This window comes from Epinephelus fuscoguttatus, linkage group LG2, assembly GCF_011397635.1.
Source record: "Epinephelus fuscoguttatus linkage group LG2, E.fuscoguttatus.final_Chr_v1".
Classification (NCBI taxonomy): domain Eukaryota; kingdom Metazoa; phylum Chordata; class Actinopteri; order Perciformes; family Serranidae; genus Epinephelus; species Epinephelus fuscoguttatus.
In genome coordinates this window covers 26897082-26917940 of record NC_064753.1, presented here as the reverse complement: position 1 = coordinate 26917940, position 20859 = coordinate 26897082, and the positions used below count along the sequence as shown (strand labels likewise).

The window sequence follows — 20859 nt, the reverse complement described above, 5'->3', positions numbered from 1 at the left end:
TAAATAAACATTTACCTCGTCGCTAGATAGACCTACTCCTAAAAAAAACTTGTGCGCAAGGCTTTTTGTCCCTACGAGGCCGCTGTCATTTACCCGACGGGAGGGGTGAACGAGTGAGCCCTGCAATCTAGAATTTGACCACTGATGTCACTGTTTTCAACCCATTTTACACACTGGCCCTTTAAACGCCAAATCTGATGAGTTTATTGTTGAGTCCAAGTGGACGTTTGTGCCAAATTTAAGGAAATTCCCTCAAGGCGTTATAAGGATATCATACTCATGAGAATGGGATGTACACATGGATGTCTGTACAGACAATCTGAACATTTAATGCCTCCGGCAAAGATAAAATTGGTTGATTTTTCCTCATGTTAAAATGACACTGTGGCACCAGGTGTGTGCAAAATACACAAAGTAATCATGTACTCACTGGACACATCCTTTACTGAGACAGAAACAGGTGTTGTAGCATTGGCAAGTCATACTTTATTTTCCAATTGTGCAAAAAATACAGAACCCATCCTACACCTGTATAAAAACAAGAAAATTAAAATATATTCACACATTTTGATCATATCTTACTGCATTACGGATTATTCAAAAACAGACAAATCATAGTATTTACAGTTCCCATAACTTTACAAAATCTTTAGCATTGCCATAAAAATTCCCATATAGAAAAGACTTAAATGCCTAGCGTAGCGATAGGACTGAGGTAGAATACAAAGATAAAGATTCATTTTTTTTCTTGGCCAGGTATTTGTGATATTTTTACAGTTTCTTAAACAAACTCTCTCTGTTATCCTCAACATAACAAACGGAGTGACAAGGTTTAATGATACAACTGGACACCCCAGTCCTGAAGCACTAGTTGGATTTTACATTTGTTTCATTAGTTGACATGAGGGATGCTTACTATGCTAAAATATCTTTTCAGAGACACAGCAGAAACGCTTTAGAGACCTAAACCAAGACAGGTGTATAGAGATAAAAACAACAAAATCATTTTTAATAATAGGAATTGCTTTAAGAAATGTGTTCAAATCATGGCTGTAACAATGGCAACAGTGCCTCATTCCAGTCTAGTGACAGACTTCACTGTGTCTGCGTCATGCATGCACTGCATAGTGTTAACTGTTCCAAAGTTAACTGCAGTTAGATGATGAGAATCTTTAATGCATTCACACCTAAAAATAGGGTCTAGTCTCCACACATGAAGGTCTCTCTGTACCTGAAACATGTGACACATTCATCTGTCTTAGGTGGGGAGGGGACAAATTTAGCATTTTCATGTATTTTACAAAAACAAGAGAGATGAGAAAATGAGAAAAGCACTAAGCAATAATAAATATAAAATGACAAATGGCTGTTATTTTAACACCTACTGTCTCTGATTAATGTTTAATAAATCTACAACATCGCCACCATTCTGAGGATCCATCTGCACCAGCTCTCATATACTACACAGTCAACTTAGCAATATTATACCTCCGCTCAATCACCTCCACATATCTGGCAGTGAAGTGACACCAGCCTTCTTAAGGGAAACATAATCTATCTACAGCAGTGCCTGCTGCCTGTATACACTTCCATTTACCACACTGTTTCCTCTCTTTCTGTATCTGCTTGACAAGTTCTGGTCTACCCAGCCGAGAAAACATCCTCGCTCACAATGAGCGCATCATTTAACTTATAAATACAATTTAGACTTTAGTTTTGGTTTCACAGGCTAAATCCTCGAGAGCAAAAAGCAAAGATTGTCCAGGTGAGCAGAAGAAGGCAATAAAATAATACAAAATATCATAATAGACATAAAAATGTTAAACAAACCAAATATCATAGATTCTGTACACAATGATTAAATACAGTGTGATCAGTATACATTCCTGTGTATGAAAACCAATTTGAATTTGTAATAAGAGCATCAATGTAAACATAATACTTTCTGTAAAACATGTCTAACTCAAAACTTGCAGCACCAGCTGTTCAATGTATCATAATATATAAAAACATTCTGTATTCACAGATTGAGTAAGTATGTAGTAATATCTATATCTGGAGATAAAAGTTGAGAAAAAAAATAAAGGTCCATTAAAATATTGGACAACAACTTTTACTGGGCGGCTATTGTTTATGAACTAAGGGGGAAACGTGTCCATCAATCTGCTGGGATGTTCTGTTTCCACTGACGGCGCAGAGACAGATTAACAACCATGGTATCCAACCTGTGGGCACTTCCTGCTCCTCAAGAGCAGCTGAGGTGACTCTGTTGGTGTCTGGATTTCTGATCTGAAGTCTCACTCCCTCACAGCAAAGACTCGGAAGGAGCCTCCCTCGGTATTGCTCTTGCTGTAGACGGACAATACAGAAAACATGTTACATTTGGCAACCGCGAATACAGGTGCAGCACAGCAGCTTAGTATGTAACTTCCATAGTTGTAAGAAAAAGATTTGAGAGGAATGGTAAAACTGAAGCAGTAGAGGCTGTGTTATCCTGAATTTTAATCCCTAGTGTAGGTCTCAATCATCACATATGACCCACTTGAAGTGTTTGGAGATGAATTTTTCTTCAGGGACTCACCCCATTGTCTGTATTTTTTCATTTTCTTCTTATTTTCTGTGCTCAGGGCATTTATGGGCATGTCCATCAACAGCGCTCAGATGAGGTCGGGGCTTTTTCAAAAGGTAGTGACCAAGTGCCAGACCATAAGCAACAGGCATTCAAGAAGCAGAGCGCCGTAAAAATGCAAATATAGCAAGGTAAAATGCGAAATGAGAGTGAATCTAAGGTTGGCTATCACTTCTACTTGCTCTGGTAAGCATGTTTGCGAACAGTAACCAACAAGCCAGCATAGTATACCTTGAAATGTCTCATCAGCAGCAGTAAAAGTGATAGCCAACCTCAGATTCAATCTTATTTTGGAACAAGCTTTGTCCACTTGGGGTTTTGCCTTGCTATATTTGTGTTTTTTCTGAGCTGTGTTCCCAATTTCTTAGCCTCCTCAAGACAAAAACCAACAACTGGCCAGCTGTCTTAGTGTAGCGGTCCATAGTACAGACAGGCAAAGTGACTCTTTGCCCCATCCTTGGAGAGCACCTGAACTAACTACACAGAGCCTTAACTCAGTGCAGCCCACCCTAATTTCTGCCTCATTATCAGTGACTTTCGTAGCGTCCTCTTGGATACGTCCTACTCAGGGTCTGGCACCTGGTTGGTACCTTTTTTATGATGTCCTGACCTTACCTGCACATTGTATGCAGAGACACCCCAAACACAGCAATAAGCCGAGTCATGATTGAGAGAGATTACTTGATATGAGTTTTGCTTTGTTTTAGGAAAATCCCGCACACTATAACTTTAAGCTCAAAAAACACTGGATCCTTAATGCAACCGAACGCATCTTTCAGCAGACCTTGGTGACATCATGAGGGTTAACAAAAGAAAGCTCCCTCTAGAGCCACAGAGGAAATCACACAGCTGTGTTCACAGGCAGAGTAGTACTCCACATGATGAGTAAACTGAAGTGTAAAATTTCCCTTTAAGTCAAATAAATATCTTTTGCGTGATGTTTGTTTTTGTGATACTTGGAAGTCTGTTTCTCAGTATTGTCCAAGTCCTCGCAGCAGCCAAGTCCATTAAGGAGCACACAATCACGGTGTTCAAAATATCTTAGGAAATGGCACATTGGCAGTATGACTCATTTTTGCCGTATTTCTGCATCTGACCTTTTCCAGCTACCACATGTGTTAAATCTGATGACTTTGTAATTAGTTCATTGGTGGAGAGACCTTGAAGCTCTGCCATGATCAATAATCGTGATAGGCCTGCGCGATTGGTATCAGATCGCAGATAATTGGCAACATAGGAAAGCACTGACTAAGTGGCTGACAGCATTTCCATCCTCGAGTAATCAGATAGGCTGTGATTACTTCCCCAGAAACAGAGCCTGGTCCAAACTGCCCGCCCTGGCATGATGTTGGCACATGGCACGGACTCTCTCTCAGCCGTTTATTGACCTCCTATCCCAGTGCCCTGAGTGGGGCCTTCGCAGCTCTGCATTAGATTTCATAGTAGTCAGACTTAGATTATTTTGGCCATTCAGCACTTTGCACACTCAATTGAAATGCCTGAGTAAAGTAAGCAAAGATCCCATGTGTGGCCCATCCACACACCAAACCACACCATTACTCTTACAACCCCACATGCCAGCAAACTGCCCACAAGGGCTTCCTTGCCTAAGCGCAGTCCGCTGGAGCTGGCCACAGCCATGAGAGTGATGTGAGAAACATGGTGTGCATGCAGGGAGCCCACTACATGCAGTATTACAGGAGACATAAATCAAGGTAGGGTGTAGTGAATAAAAGCACCTTTCTCAGGCATATTTTAGATTCTCTTGTCAAATTTACTTGTCTAATTTGACTACAAAATCCATGTTTTCATTTCAATTGTGTCTCAAGGTTTTCTTTACCACACTCCCACTGGTCTAAGATTAAAGCCTGAGCTGAGCAAAGTACTGAAGATAAATATTATTCTGTGTCTGTACATGACAGTATATAATCTCCAACATAAAATTCAGTTTTAAATTGACTTGAATTGGATTTTCTTTTTACACATGCACGATTATTCTGAACATAGTGAAACCTAGAGATTTGGTTTCAGACCTACTGATTTGCTGCCCTGATCTCGAAGTTGTTCAACAGTTTAAATACATTTGGTGTTGTCTCCATGGACAGCTGTTTCTCACAGTTGGAAAAACTTTGATTAAGAATGGGGATGTCATCTTCCTACATAGCAAAATGTTCACTGACAATGTATTTCAGTTGTTTCCAACCAAAATAGGTAATACAGTATCCAATTGTAGTGACTACAGCATTTGTTTTTGTTACCTTTTTTCGTAACATTTAACCAAAATCAGGACCTTTCCCTAACTGAAGTGCTATTGTTGCCTAAACCTAAGACAATAGTTTGGACGTGAAAACCAAAGTTCTGGTGCATCACACCAGTGCTAGCATCACTGCACCGACCCACCTACCAAATGCAGTATATTGCTGAACTTCTCTGCCCCTACTCCAACTCCCAACCGCTTAGATCCTCAGGACTTGTCTTGTAACTGTCCCATGATCGAGGCTGGTGGGTAAGGTGGATCCTGCCGTTGTGGTAGCTGCTCCAGAGCTCTGGAATAGCCATCCGCACTCAAAGTTTTCAATGGCCTTTGGTTGTTTGGAGTAGTTTTAATATTCCACTTTTTTCTCATCTTTTTAACGTATGCTATTGTTCTTACCGGTGATATTCTGTTTCATATTTGTGTACATGTTACATTATGTATATTTGTTGTTGTGTCATTCTTTTAATTTGACAGCATTTTTGGTCAACTGCGGTTGTTTTAAAATGTGCTATAAACAAACTTGATTTGATTTAATTTTGTTGTCAAGGTCCTGCACTAAGTGGTGTTTTATGTCCTGAAAGAAATGTTGTCTATGAACATAATCCAGGCAGCGATTACGTTGCCACAAAAACATAATTAAGAAACCAGTCTATTAAAAAACAAATGTAATTTCTAGGAGACAGGGTTACACCTCTTAAATCAACATATTTCTGTCATCAAAGTGAAAAATGATGACGTATCTGCTCCCAGTAACTGCTATGGTAGCTTCGGCGTCATCTTCAAATGAATTTATCATGGCAAATCTGTCACTCCCTGCGATTGCTTAGGCCAAAACAAGCTGGCATGAACACAATGTAAAGCTGAATATACCCCACAAACAAAATCACTATTCAGTCTGACTTCTCTCCCTGACACACCAACTGAGCACCAACACAGGTGTTCTCAGTCCTGCCTAATTAGACCTCTTCTCATGACTGTGTGGTTGTGTGCAGACTTGACTCTCCTGTTGGCTTTGTTGCACCTGTTTGGGTGGGACACCTTAGATTTTCATCATGCTTGTTAGTGCAGTGAGTTTGCTGACCTTGCATAAACCCCAGCATAATTCCAACCATCCAGAACAAATGAGGATTTGCAGGGTCTTTAAAGTCCCTCTGGTTGAGAGACCTTGCTTTGTTTTTTGCAAACACCATGTGGAATGTGCTTTGGGAAAATATTCTGACACTACCGGGGGATCCTAACCATCAAACCTTACGCACTACCTGACTCCTCTGAGACTTAAGCAGGTGGTAGAGTGTTCGTACATGTTATTAGTGATAAAATATTCCCACACTTCCCTGGGCTTTAACACTGAACTGATAGCTTTCATTGCAGCCGAGGAGGCTTTGCATTTTCACAGCTGCCAAAATGGCTGCTTGTTGATGGAAGCTGTCAAACACCACGTCTAAACATGAATGGTTGTTCTCATTTTCAGATAAAAAAGCCTCTCTTAAATACTCTACAGCCAGACTGTTAGGAGCCAAATCTAAAAATATAGATTACTGTAACTCAAATTATCTCTAATGTCACTATGGTAACCTACAGCTATTTGACACAGTGCCTGATTCATCCATCTTTGTACCTTTTATTATTGTGCAACAACCCTTATCTGGGAAAGATAATTACAGTAAAAATAGTTGACTAAAAAAAAAAATCAAGCAGTACCTCTCAGACTGGATGCCGTTTTTCAGGACACCAGGATAGGTCTTTCTCTTGTCCAGTGGTAGAACATCCACATAACCGCCGTCTGGTTTGATTACCCCTGCATGGATGGCTGCTTTACAAATACTGGAGCTCTGTGTGGATAAAGTGTGGCAAACAGGAGAAACACTTTTACAACATGGTTTTGAATATCTTTGTAATTCCTTTATTTTGGAATACAGTACAAAATATATTGCAGTAATCCACAGAAACACACGCAGGCATTTGTTTCACAGTCTGAGCCAGCACAACAGACCATAAGCTCTTATCAACAGTCTGGAGCAGAATCATTCATTTCTAGTCTAAACACAGATCATGCTCTCCATACACCCCTACAACATTTCTCACCAGATGGTTTATGTCTCATGTTTAACCAGCATCCAGCTTCTACACCACTGTAGAAACACATCTGGGCGCCTGAGATTGCAAAACATTCCTGGGCACATTTGCTATGAGACACACTGCTGCCTTACTGTGAGACGTTAAGGGGAGCTGTGATGTGTGTCCACCTGGACGTCATCTGAGGTCAATGTCCAAGGTAAAACCCCATGAAACACCACATCATCCACTCAGACTGTACGTCTGATAAATTTGTTTTAGAGGGTACTTTACAATGACTAATCTATCCTGAACATGATTTAGGTGACGTCTGAGCGATGACATAAACCAGCTTTCATGAAACCATATTCTGTCTGTATCTCCTATCTCTGAGGCACATGCACTTAGTCTGAGATAACACTTGAATAACCCTCTGAGTGGGCAAGCCCCAAGTTGGGTAATGCATCCCTGGCAGCCTTATGTTTAACGCACCATTACTCCTATTCTCCATGAGCCAGGTTCACACTGTGATTCAATGACTTTCCATAAAAACAGCGCAACACATCATTCTCTGGAAACCACACCTACTGGAGGGGAAAACAATTAGCACCACAATATGCAACCAATGCCTAAAAACATTAGATTTCAGCATGTCAAAGGATGATTTTAGCACCCTGTGTCTACAAGACAAGAAAAGCTATAATACCAAACTCAGTATTGTCGGTCTGTCTCTGTGTACCATCTCCTTCCCTTGCTTATTTTGGAGAAATGATCCCACTGGACGTCCAGAAGTGAACCTCTACAGCTTGTTTGGCCAAATTAGCAACTATAACTTTTTTGTGACTGTCAGGATCCCACAGTTTCCCATGTCTGTTTCCCGGCTGATGCCTCACATCCTGTCTCCACTTTTGCCCTCTTAAAAGCTCACTTTTTCAAATCAGCAGCTTCTAAAAACTTAGCTCTGGGTTCTTTCCCCTGTTGGTAGTGCATCCCACAACACAACACCCTTTGGGGCATTTTCTGTCTTTTGCTAGCACACAGAATTGACAAGGAGGCACCTTCACACAATGCAAAGTCAGTGGTAAGTGACTTCCCCTCCGGTATGGACAGGATGTTATTGAGCGCTGTCTCTGTAGCTACAATGCATCACATAGCCTGTAAAGTCACCCTAACTTAATCACATTGCAGATCTGGATGTCATTTTCTTTCTGCCTGGACTAATAGCACATAAATGAATAAAAATAAACAGCACAGAAGTGGAGAACCAGTTTGTAAAAGTTCCCTCAAAACATGTATGACTTACATCTGCGTAGATGTTGTTTCCAATCACAGGTGACCAGTAGGAGGGCTGAGTCTTGCAGCTGGCCGGACAGAAGATTCTGAAAAACATTTTGGACATTAGTATGAATGTGCAGCATCAGATAGGGGGTCAGATTAATGGATATATTTTTCAATGATGGCTAACACATGACTTTAACACCCCCCATTTACCACTTATAAGCACTATACGATGCTTTAAACGATTTATAACACAGTATATAAAAGGGTTGTAAGAAGATCGAAGGATATTTCAGAGTGATTACTGAAGTCCAGTATTTGTAACAGTGCTACTATATTGTCATCCATTATCTGTTTATACACATGGGTGCCCACAGGAGGGGTTACTCCAAAGCAAAACCTGTAACTGGATAATTATTTCATGCTTTATAGAATGATGAGATGATGTGAGGAGGCACCTTGGACAGTTTGAGTTGGGCTTCTTGTAAGGGCAGATTTCAGCCACTGTGGTGTAGCAGTCAGCGGTTATTTCTGTCACAAAGAGAGAAGAGAAAACCACGTACTTTATATACTTCATATGGCTGACTGCGTGAATCTACATGTAATTATGACTCAAAGCTCTTCTTGAAAACTGTGCCTCACTTACCCTCCACTTTGGCCACCACAAAGGCATTACCAGCTTTGTATTTACTGTAAAAGACATCGTAGTGTTTAGAAATCAGCACTCAGAAATCCAGAGTTGCACAAAATGTGAATCACTGAAGCAGGGTGATGTATTTCACAAGTGTTGCATCAGCAGATGTGATTTCAAGCTATTAGGGAAATTGGTCAGAACACAAACACCTACCTGGACGACTCGATGCCATTCTTAGTGGCTCTGACAAAGAACGGAAACTTTTCCATCCTTGTGATGTCGACCACTCCTCCGTTATTGTCAATGACACCAAAATGGATAGCAGCTCGGCAAATACTCGATTGCTGAAACAATAAAAAATGAGCACTTATAAATATGCATTGAGAGTATAAATTGTTGCATGACGCAAGATGTTTGTTTCATGTTGGGTAGACTCACCACATCATAAAAGAGAGTTCCCCAAACCTTCCCTTTCTTGTTCACACAGTTAGCAGGACACTTATATCTGCAGAGTCAGAAATGGAGACAAGAGTGAGCTGATATTGGACAGGAAGTAAATTAGACTGAATAAAACATATTTTATGCACATCCTGACCTGTTGCAGGTTGCTCCTTTACACTTATCCCGCAGTCTAGTTTCACACTTAATGTTTTGAGCTGCAAAAACAAGACAAGAAATGAGTAAGGAAATGTAAAAAACAAACATGTAGGTTTAATTTTTTTTTTAATAATTCCCGTAGCTACCGAGAAAGGTGTTGCTGGGAGTCTTCGAGGGTGGGCTCCTGGGTGTGGCGGGCTTAGGAGTGGATGGTTTGGACGCTGGTTTCTTAGGAGGAGACGGTTTAGGTTTGGGGGCAGGTTTGGCGGTGGTACGAGGTGGCAGTGGAACTTGAGGCTTCTCCACCTCATTCATGTCCTCTGTCTCTGAGCGCTGGGAGTCTATAGATGAACAAACACACGTGAGCTCAGGTTGACAATACATTGACATCATTCAGTGAAAACCATGTGCACTCATTCACCTTTGTAACACAGGTTATTCCTACATCCTCCTCCGTAGCTGGGAGGGCACTGAGAACAAGGCTGTCCGTGCTGGTATGGCGCCTCGCCGATCCAGTTGCCCCTGCAGAAGTGAACAGTAGACAGCTTGACTAAGGTGGAAATTAATCATCAGTCAAGCATCACTGAGCTCATGGCCTTGTAATTACTTCAGCACTTTTTTGTCCACAGTCAACACTCGTAATAGTCATTAATCCTGCAAACTAATAAAAACACTCCTCGTTGTCTCTCAGGCAATTACATCCTGTGGGCTGTCTGGAAAACAAGCGCCTGCTCTGCTCTTATTTTTCTTTCCCTATGCTTCATTATTATTTTTTTTTATTATTCTGACTTCTGGAGGAATTTTAATGGCTCCAATCTGTCATACAAATGTATCGGACAACTAGCGCTACATATCTGGAATGCAGCTATATTAGGAACACACACTATGAAGAATGTAAACAAGAGGAGAGAGGAGGTGTGAGTGAACTGTGGAACATGGAGGGATACTGATCTTACTTTGGGGAGTAGTTGCACACAAGGTAAATGGCATTCTCCCATATTTCTCCCCACACGTTCATCCTTGGACACACGTGCACAGCGCAGCCCACTCTGCTAGTGGTCGCCCAGACCAGCTGTAAAGAGGGAAATAAAAGAATGGCCAAAGTTAGCACACAGACTTGCTGAATGAACCGACACATAGCAGAGTAAACTATTGAGCTTGTAGCCTCAGGGTTCCTGCCTCACTTTTCTCACAGCCCATTGCATTCATTCCAGAGGAAGCAACTAGATTGGCAGTCACGATTAATGGGGCCACTGGGACGTCCAGGAGTGCCAGGTCTGTTATTCTGCCCCAGTCAGATGCATGTCTTGTGTGAACCCAGTTTGCCCTCCGTGACACCATCATCCAGATAGAAGTGGAAATAAATGGCAGCTTTTAATATCTTAACTCTGCAGAAACCAGAAGTCAGCGTAGGCCCCCGAAACGGTCCAAGGTAAAATAAAACGGCTTATTAAACGGAAAGCTGCTGCAGTGGTGTTCCAGATGAATGATGTGCCATTTGACGGCAAATACAACACAGCATGTTCCATAACTCCTCCTCACTTTCCTCCCAAACTCTGAAACATGTGCGCTCTCCCTCCTCAGGAATGTTCATCTTTTTCCTGGTCCAGTTAGAAGCAACTGGAAGCAGTGAGTCAGCAGACAGACGGATGTGTGCTGAGTGCTGGTAGCTCAGCTCAATGTACTCAATAACTCCAGAGGGTCTAGCATTTCTCCGCAGTGGTAGTTATGGAGTATGACTGCCGGGACTGCGGGTACATCAGCACTTCCAGCAAATGAAGGACAGAGACAAGGTGATGATGCTCAGATTTGGCACTGTCTACTCTGCAGCATCTTTAGAAGAATCCAGGTCAAGCAGTGAGGGGTGTCTGGTGTGTCTGGAAATGACTACCAGATGGCAGTGATCGGGTTTCAGGGTGAAGGCAGAGGGAGGAGTCTGGATGTTTCTTTAAACTCATCCCAGCAGCCACTAAGTAAAGTCTAGTGGAAGAGGAGACCAGCTCACCCACTTCTGTTTCCATTTGATTGATTTATTCATTCACTCGTCCACCCATCAACTATTCTTTCTGTACATTACTTGCCTCTGAATTTCTATTTATCCTTCACTGTCTATAATTTATTAATCCATACCTGTCAGTTAACCCCCCAGTCACCCCCACACTGCCCATAGGTGCTGTGAAATATCATACAGAGTGCACAAACCACATGCTGTAGCACAGCAGCACCTGTCAAGTCACATATGTTCCATATCGCAGATAAAAGAAAGCGCACAAGCTGATACTTCAGAGATTCAATCATAAATATAGCAGACATTAAAGTATAGGCTTCAAAAGGAAGTTTAAAAATATATTTCAACCATAAATGAAACCCACCATACTGTGTGCTAACCTTTTCATCTTGCAGTCACTGATCCAACTGAGAGTAAAACCACTGCAAACTAAGTGCTTTATTAAAGTACTCAGAGATATCCTCCTTTTTATTCCAAGCATTCCTCTTTCTCGTTAAACCTGGAGCCTACATTACCCACAATGCAACACAACTACTGACAACTTGGTCGCAGATTCAGTTGTGTCATGGTAGCGGCAGCTAATGTAGCAGAGATGAGGAGCGGGCTACAGAGGTCATTTTGTTTTGTTTTGTTTTGTCTGTCTTAAAAGTTTCTCCTGAACTCGTTCACCCAACCTGATCTCACAGAAATACCTGAAATGACACAACCTCTTAACATCGCATTTTGTGGCGATTGCACGAAACGTGTCAAAATTACATACCAGTATGGCCACAATTTTAGACATGTGGTTAACATTGTGAAATGGTAGCAGTTTTGTTAGGTTTAAACACCAACTTTCCTCCACATGCAGACTTTGTTGCTATTTATCAAGCGGCAACCTCAGAGGCTGAAAAACGAAGTGCTAAAAACTGCAGTACCTCAAATGGCCACTTGAGGCTGGCTTCAAAACAGCAGTAAATCCCAATAGACCTCCATAATGCCCAGCAGAAATAAACATGTTTACAGCCAGGTACAAAAAACACTTTTGGTCTCCATAGCTAATCTCAACATTCATGACTGTACAGATCTGTTTGCAGTTTATTAAGGCTTAAAGTTAAGCATATTTAAGGGTGGGGGCGCGTCAGTGACAGGCTGCCTTTAAGGCGTTGCTATAGTCTGTGAGTCAGATCCACCCCTCGCCCACCCACAGCTTCACCCTCTCGTCTAAGTATAGTCACTTCTGGCTCCAGAAAACCAAGATGGTGAACTTGAGGCTTCAAAACAGGAGTCCACAAACCAATAGGTGACGTCACGGTGGCTACGTCCATTGTTATATACAGGCTATGTTCCTTAGACTACCGATGGGGTTGTAGCATTTACCACCTCCATTGGCATGGTTTCCGTGGTGGTGGCATGTAATTTAAACACATTATGTGTCACCACCACATAATGTGTTGTTAAAATGTCAACTCACCTGGGTGTAATGGGTGCACATGGGCCCGGAGCAGCGTTCTGGACACCAGGGATTGCACTCCTGGGGGTAGGGATAGGTGTAGTCTTTCACCTCATCGTACCAGGCCTGGACATGGAAGGCAGGAGAGCGGTATCTGTAGGGTCCATGCACACACACACATACACAAACACACACAGAGAGACACACAGTAGGCTCAGTCACAGACCGTCCAGGTACCAAGGGCAAAAGGGAAATATCTGAGGGAGCTGCCAGGTGCTTTGGCCAGACTTGAGAAACACTGCATGAACCCCCCTGCCCCTCCTCCTCCCTTCAGCCCTCAAATGATGAGTCTGAATTTGACCTGGCACACAGACCGGCAGTCTGCTCCCCGTCCATAACAGGGGAAATCAAATCAGGTTGAAAAAAAAAAGAATTAGAGCAAACCTAAACATGGCTCCACGGCCCAACAAATCTGTTCAAGCTCCTGTTATAAACATCTCTTTTTACGGTATTGAAAAGTGCTGAGCTTATAAATGGAGAGAGTAGAGGGGGAGTGGAAAAAAAGGACTCCACATCAGGGTTTGTTGGCACAGGAAGAAAAGAAGGGAACAGGGAGGGAGGAAAGGGGCTGTGAGAATGGGAGCAGATTCCTGGAAGGGCACCTGCTGCGATAGCCATACTCTGTCATACACAGAGGCCTACTGTGTCTGGTGTCTGCTCAGACACACACACGCCCATTCACACAAACACCAAACTTAATGCACTAGCACTGACTAGCGCTTTTAACTACCCATGTTTGTGCCTCACAGGAGCAGCACTCATCACTGTAGTTTATAGGGAGCTGCTTCATCTTGCAACAGTTGAGAAAATACTCACCCTAATAAAGAAAGAAGAAGTACATAGGAAGTCATTTTGATCTGCTAATTACGTAACACAATAACTCTGAACCTCTGTTGGTGCTGCCTCAGGCTGGGTATCAAAGCTCAATGTTTTTGGGGTACATTGAGTAACGAAAACTGAAAAGTACCAATAACCAATGTACCAATGTCTCGATTACTTATTCCGCAATCAGGTGTTTACGTTTACTAATGTTCAGTAATAAGCCTTTATAAGAACAGCTTTTGGGTTGCCAGGTTGTGAACATGACTAAGGGTCCACAGCCGCACCATCTGCTCTGTACTGCTGTACTGTACATGGGCACAATGGTGCTTTGAGCTAAATGCTAAGGTCATGGAGGCGCTGCATATTGTTCTGAGGGCGCAAAATTCTAAAGCCCCATTAGTCTGAAAAATGTCCCGTTGGACCCAAAGCCCATTTCTTCAACAAAAACAAACACCCATTCCTTGGAAGTCCCATTTCTCTGAAAATACATACTCCCTGCAGTTAGATAACTTAACTGCTGAAAAAATGTATGTTTTTGTAAACCACAAAGATGTTAAATTTGTGCATTATTTTGTAGCTGGTATGTTGAAACTTCAGGCTCAAAACCACTTGGTTGAGATAAGATTATGTTTCAGCTTAAAACACCCATGACTGGTGGTACAAAAGTTGCTGGAGAAGCAGGGACCAGTCAGTGAAAATCTCTCGGGTTTGGTGGCTCAAACGCTGCAGAGAAACTGAATCTACTTGCAGGGTGTATTTTTGGTGAAATGGAGCAATGGTCATTTGTTTTGGGGTAATGGGCTGTCTGAGAAATGGGCTTACAGTCCAATGGGGCATTTTCTGAAGTAATGGGGCTTCGAAATTTTGGGCCGTCAGAACAATGGCATAGCACAAACATGGGTTATAGTGAACAATCTAGCATGCAGATGCTAAGCAGGTATAATGTAACCATTTTCTCATCCTTATATCACCTTCTGTAAAAGGACTGTAGAGGATCTAGACCATAATCCTATCAATTAACAGCTTAGTAAGTATTTTATACTGAATTTCCAACAATTATAACTGCAGAAATGTCAACTAAATAGGACAAACACCAGACAGAGGGACGTGGTCTTATCTATTATATCATCTTGCAACTCATGCGTAAAGCATTGGTAAATGATTTATTAACCAATAATAAAGCAGATAACAAAAATGTATAAGCTCATAATAAATGGCTCCCTAACAGAGGGTGGTGCTGATAAATAAGAAAAGAGTCTAGGAAAATGTATTTCTCAAAAAGTTTGCTCCAGAAAATATTGTTTCGATATTGGTGCCAAATCAAATTCATGATACTCCTCCCTTTTACTGGTGATGGTATTTATAAAATATGACTTGTGATTAATGATCAGAACAAACACAGATAAAGTTTTATTTTGACGCATAAGCTGACTGACTGTGTGTGTTACTGCATCTCACCTTCCCCAGTGAACAGCCAGGTTTTGTCCAATAGACATGAGCAGGTCCTGAGGTCCATGGTCCCACTGACACTGCTCCGCCCAGTGAGTAGCAGACCGCTCCAAATCATCATCCCAGACCTGCACACATAAAGTAAAACGAGTTTCATTCACCTGCTGCATCAGCTACAATATAAAACATTATAATCCACATCTTGTTCTGACTCAGTAGATACCTAACCGCAACTTGTTCAAGGCCTCCACTCCTGCACTTCCTTCCTTCCCAGTGTGCTGAAACTGAGCTGGATACAAGTACAACATTAACCTTTGACAGTGACATCTGAGTGGGGCAGCTGGCGCCTGGCCCTGGTCCACTACAAATCTCCAGCAATCACAGCTGAATTATCCACATTTCCTGAGTGGGTTTCTTTACAGTGGTGGAGAAGGGCGGAAAGCAGAGAAGACACCTGACTCCCACCGTGGAGGGGGCGCTGTGAGGGGAGGGAGGGAGAGTGGACTGCATACAGCACGGCCCCTCAAAGCACATTTCCTCAGTAAATTTCCAGCCTTTTGGTGGTCGCTAAAACATGCATACACAGACACCACTGTAACCCCAAACACCCATACACTAACACAAACACACACACTGCCTGTTCGCTGGAATTTGAGAGAGCATTGGGTTGAGTAAATCTTCAGACACTTTCCTTCCCGGCTATAACCGCACTCCAGAGACACCCAGGCCACCACTGCTTCTCTCAACTTTATGGACCTCGTGGTTTTCAATAACCTCCTGTGTGTCTCAACAATAATCCCTCTCCTAATTTACCCATTGATGTGCCACGTCGACCCATGACTCTCCCTTTCTAGTCCTATTCTCTCTGTCCTCTGTTGACCCAGCCCTCCCTTGCTCTCCTGTCTTGTCTGAGCTGTCTGAGCAGGTAGGACAGAGTCAGAATTATTATCCTCCCTATTAAAGAGTAGCACAGCAGGCTGGCAAAAGCTCACCATCATGACTGCAAGTTTCCAGCAGAGAGAAAAGGCTGTTTTTATTACAGCAACACAGCTTTTCTGGGCAGAGTATAACCTTAAACGCTAATCACCAGCTGCTTCTCACAGGTCGCTGACACATCAAAATGAAGTTCTCAGTGAGGTGAAGCCAAATGTGATCGCTTTCAATCATCTTTAAGAGTTAAAAAAATAGGTAATTGGGTTACTGGGACATGTCTCACCATGAACTCCATGTTCGAGGATGTGGGGTAGACAGCACCCCTCAGCTTGTTGTGCAGCTGGACAATCTCCTCGCGGTCAGACCAGCGGATGGCCCGTCGGGTCCTACTGCCAGCTGTGTTGCTGGTGCTGTTCTGGTCCACCTCCTCCTCATAGCGGCTCAGCAGCTGCCTGAGCTCGTTGGAGTCGGGCAGGAAGAGGGAAGCCGAGTCCCTGACGCACAGCAGCAGGAGGGAGACGGAAAGGACAGGGAGCCAGGTCATGGCAGCGCAGGTCATTCTGACACTTCAGCTGTCTGGGTTCGGCTTTCAGACTGCAGGAGATGGCAGACTGTGTGTGTGAAGTCCCAGACACAACCTGCAGGGAGGAAACATTTAATGAGTGTTTCCCCACTGTGTGAGTCAACAAAGCAGAGATTACAAAACAAGGGTGTACGGATTACTAAACTAACGCGGAAGTCACTTTATATAACAAAGGTCACATGTTAATGGTGCTGGGATAAAATGTTGATATGGAAATCTATAACTCTTCATTCTTTCTCTTGTGTGATGTTGTAGCTGATACTGGCACACTGGCTCCTGTGATGCTGAGGCAAAGTAAACTGAGAGTCTGCCTTTCTCTTTCAGCTCCTCTGCTTCCTGTCAGTTCAGCCTTTTGCCAGTTTGTGGCTGTTGCATAAAAACTATTACTCGTTTATCAGACGCACTACTAAAATCTGATGCAATCCGATACAAGTGCACTGCAATAAGTCCTTCCCCTGAGAAGCTTTGGATGTTGAGCAATTGTTGATGTGTGGGTGACGTTGTAGTGGACTGAATCACATTTTTATTGCAAGTTATTATCTAAATTTAAGAGTTATGTTTTCTCCTTTTCTACGCAGATACTGTGATTTGTCATAGATGATTGACTTGCAGTATACTGGGCATCCCAGAAGTGACCACATCATGATGCTGTCAATATCCTGTGCAACAGTGTGACATGATGTTGTTGCATTATCACTGTATGAGTAACCATCTAATTGCCAACCCCAATTTCTGAGTATGCAACATTTCATATCTTATTTTGAACAGCATCAAATATTATCACATGGACACAAAATAAAATGAGCTTTACCACAATCAACCAACCAGTTTGCATCTGTTTCCAAAAGGTAAATAAACTGAGCAATCAAGACTCAGCATAATTTCATTAAAAGCCTCCTAAAGAGCCTTTCTACCCAGTAGTAATATAGCTTTAACAGCACCTGTTATAAAGAGTGGTTTCACTATAATCAGTAACACTGGCTTGTTGCTCATTAGTTTTACTGAGATCTCCTCGTCTCCTGACTCTCCAATTATTTTCTGACCAAATTGAGCAGCAGCAGCAGGCGAGACACAGAGGAGGGAGACCTGAGTTCATGTTGACAAGCTTTCTAAACTGCGAAACACTACATTCCTGACACATCCAGGAGCAACACTCTGTAACTGACTGTCCATCTGACCTCATCCCTCTGAAGGCCAACAAGCTTCACGTCCAAGATCAGGGCTAAACCAAACATCACACAGTCACAAAGTCTTATAAAAGAGAGAGAAGAGCAGCCAGTCAGTGTGATCAGAGACGAAAGACAAAATAAACCAAGCTCCCAGCTCGCACTGGTTGCTCTCATCCTTGAATCCCTTCACCCCTCTCTCCCTCTGGCTAAAAAGGCGGCTTGAGGTCTGGCACCGGCTCTGTGTCAACACGTCGTGCCAGCTCTGGGCACTGTGAGCCAGCGGGCAGCTCAGGCACCACACCCTTCTCTTCTCCCCTGTTGCCCCCCTTTTCACACTCAACCTCCACCAGCTTCTCTGTCTGGGCCCTTCTCATGGCTCTCATGAATTTTATACCAGAGTGACAGACAGTGCAGACGATCTGGACACACGTACATATCCACATCTTGTCTATGGGAACTGAGACTTGTCTGCCACTGGTGGGCTCGTGTGTGATGTGAAGAGGGGCTGAGCTCCTCTCTGCCTCACCACGAGGTCGAATGTAAACACAGCTTATGTCATTATTCAAATTTTCTGATTCATACACATCCTCATAGATGCTTGCTTGCTTGTGAGACACTTTTTAATTTACTTTTTACAATAGTTTGTCCCTGCAACTCTAAAATTAATGTTTTTTTTAGGTGAAGTATGACTTTTTTATTAATAACTTTAAATCTTGCAATAACTTTTAAAATACTTTACCATTTTGCTCATAAGCTTACTGCCTGTATATACATTTTCCATGATGGTGCTCTCACATTGACATTTGCCTAGTGAAGCTGCAGACTCACAATGAATGACAGTATGTTGCTAACAGCCTCTTTCACAGTCACTTAAATCATATTCAAGTCACTCCTGTCATAACATTATATTGTCATATAAAACAAAAACAGGCTTAGTAAGACAGGTACAGCTTAAATTTATACAGTCATGTCAGCCCTAAGGTATTATAAAGTTATTTTTGCAGGATGTATTGTAAATTATAGGTGAAATATGAGACTAAACAAAGTCTATCTAGTAAAACCCTGCTATACCACAGCATACCTGAAAGCTACAACACAACACTTTGCAAATAAATATGTGTAATGTCTCATCTGGCTCACCTCTATCTGTCTCACTGAGTATCCAGCTGAATATTTGGGAGCAGTTTCCTCTGCGCGCTGGAGAGCTGTATAATTCCCTTGTGAGAGGAGCGGGTCTGCTGCTGCTGCTTGTTGGCGGTGTTCCTGAAGCACACAGGAGCTGTGTAACTTCTGAGCAGCTCACAGAGCCTTATATAGAGAAGGAGACCCCTCAGGACCAGAGGAAAAAATTACTGTCTCTCCCCACTCCCCCCACTCGCCAGCCTCCCTCAAGTAGGCTATGTTCTTGGCAGAGCGCGCGCAGTGTGCGCACGCTGACGAGCAGCCTGATGTCAGGAAGAAAACTACAAATCTTGGAGCTGTCAGCCGAGTCAGCGGCAAGCAGTTAGATCATCATCTCTGAATCACGAGTGGTGACAGTTATTACTCAGATATGTATCTTCACAACCAGCTACAGACAAACATTTCAATAGACTAAACATGGGAAGCGGTGAACAGGGGGATTCCCAACAGACAGGGGAGAACTAAAATCACTACACCTATTTTTTTTTTTTAAAAAATTGATTACTGAATTGTTATTGGTCCTAACATGTAGTACTACTTTCTAATGGAGCACCTTTTACAACGGCTTTATTAATGATTAAAGAATCATTTACTTATGATTCATAGATTAGTTCTGAGGCATAAAATATTTAGAAAGTAGTTAAAATGTAGTTATAAGTGTTGATAATCCATTACCTATTATGATTTCTAATGAGCCATTAACTAAAGTTAGCAGGTCATTAATAGAGGGTTGTAGCCTAATCATCAAGTTTGCTGTTGTGTTATTTGGGTTTAATCCAGATCATCTGCAGCTCCTTCTCTGGGAAAAAGCTGAATAGCAGTTTACACAATCTGGCAACCCAGATTTTCACATCCTGCTGACTGACTGACAACTTTTGTTTGGTATGCATTTTTAATTTCTCCTTGCTCTTTAGGATCAGTAGGACCTGATAAGCATAAAGAACTAAACACTGTCAATGATAATCAAGTCCCAGTGTCCTCAAATAAGATCTATGAAATTTCAATGTCTTTAAATGAGTACTTCCTCATGTGCAGTGTCTTGTTGCTGTTGATAAAATTGGTCCAGTTTGTTGCCATGTCAAACTACGAACATTATTAATAATGAATAAACACGTTTCAATCATAAAATGTGATCAAGTTTTGGACCTTGTCCACTTTTGTCTTTGGATCTGCTGCAGTCTGACTTGGCAGAGATGGCTGCCATCGTGTTTTTACACTGATTAGTGTGTTGAGGTCTCACTATCATTAGATGGCACAAAAAATTGTCCACAAATGAGGACAACGGCTCTGAGTTAAGTAGAGTTAAGTATAACTATCAACATAGTCATTAGTTAATTGATGCGCCCTTTATAAAGAGTAGGGGTGGGGGGAAAAACTGATACAGCATAGTATCGTGATATTTTTGAATGGCAATATCGTATTGTCACATAGACACCAAGTATTGGATTTTGCCACTGTATGGTGGTGCAGTGGTTAGTATTGTCACCTCACAGCAAGTGGGTTCCGGAAGGGGGAGCCCTTCTGTGCAGAGTTTGCATGTTCTCCCCGTGTCAGTGTGGGTTTTCTCCGGGTACTCCAGCTTCCTCCCACAGTCCAAAGACATGCAGGTTAACTGTGACTCTAAATTGTCCGTAGGTGTGAATGTGAGGATGAATGGTTGTCCGTCTCCATGTGTCAGCCCTGCGATAGTCTGGCGACCTGTCCAGGATGTACCCCGCCTCTTGCCTAATGTCATTTGGGATGGGCTCTTTTTTGCAATTCAAAAAAGGTA

At 42.4% G+C, this 20859-nt stretch overlaps 1 protein-coding gene across 1 annotated transcript; it reads right to left on the bottom strand.

The window, feature by feature from the left end:
• Positions 1-463: 463 nt before the first annotated feature.
• On the bottom strand, positions 464-19209 carry crispld2 (cysteine-rich secretory protein LCCL domain containing 2). Its single transcript, XM_049592945.1, has 15 exons — positions 19047-19209; positions 16438-16792; positions 15231-15349; positions 12912-13044; positions 10407-10522; positions 9872-9972; positions 9597-9791; positions 9449-9509; positions 9292-9358; positions 9067-9197; positions 8866-8909; positions 8678-8750; positions 8245-8320; positions 6588-6718; positions 464-2349 (listed from the first exon to the last, which is right to left on the bottom strand). Exons 2-15 carry the CDS (start codon positions 16711-16713, stop codon positions 2298-2300), a joined length of 1575 nt encoding a protein of 524 aa, XP_049448902.1. The 5' UTR covers positions 16714-16792; positions 19047-19209; the 3' UTR covers positions 464-2297.
• Between the last annotated feature and the right edge of the window lie 1650 nt (positions 19210-20859).

Coding starts and splice junctions, on each gene's coding strand:
- crispld2 (XM_049592945.1), bottom strand. CDS start 16,713: ATGACCTGCGCTGCCATGACCTGGCTCCCTGTCCTTTCCGTCTCCCTC. Junction 9,792..9,871: donor GAATAACCTGTGTTACAAAG/GTGAATGAGTGC, acceptor GTTCATCTATAG/ACTCCCAGCGCTCAGAGACA. Junction 9,359..9,448: donor AAAGGAGCAACCTGCAACAG/GTCAGGATGTGC, acceptor CTGACTCTGCAG/ATATAAGTGTCCTGCTAACT.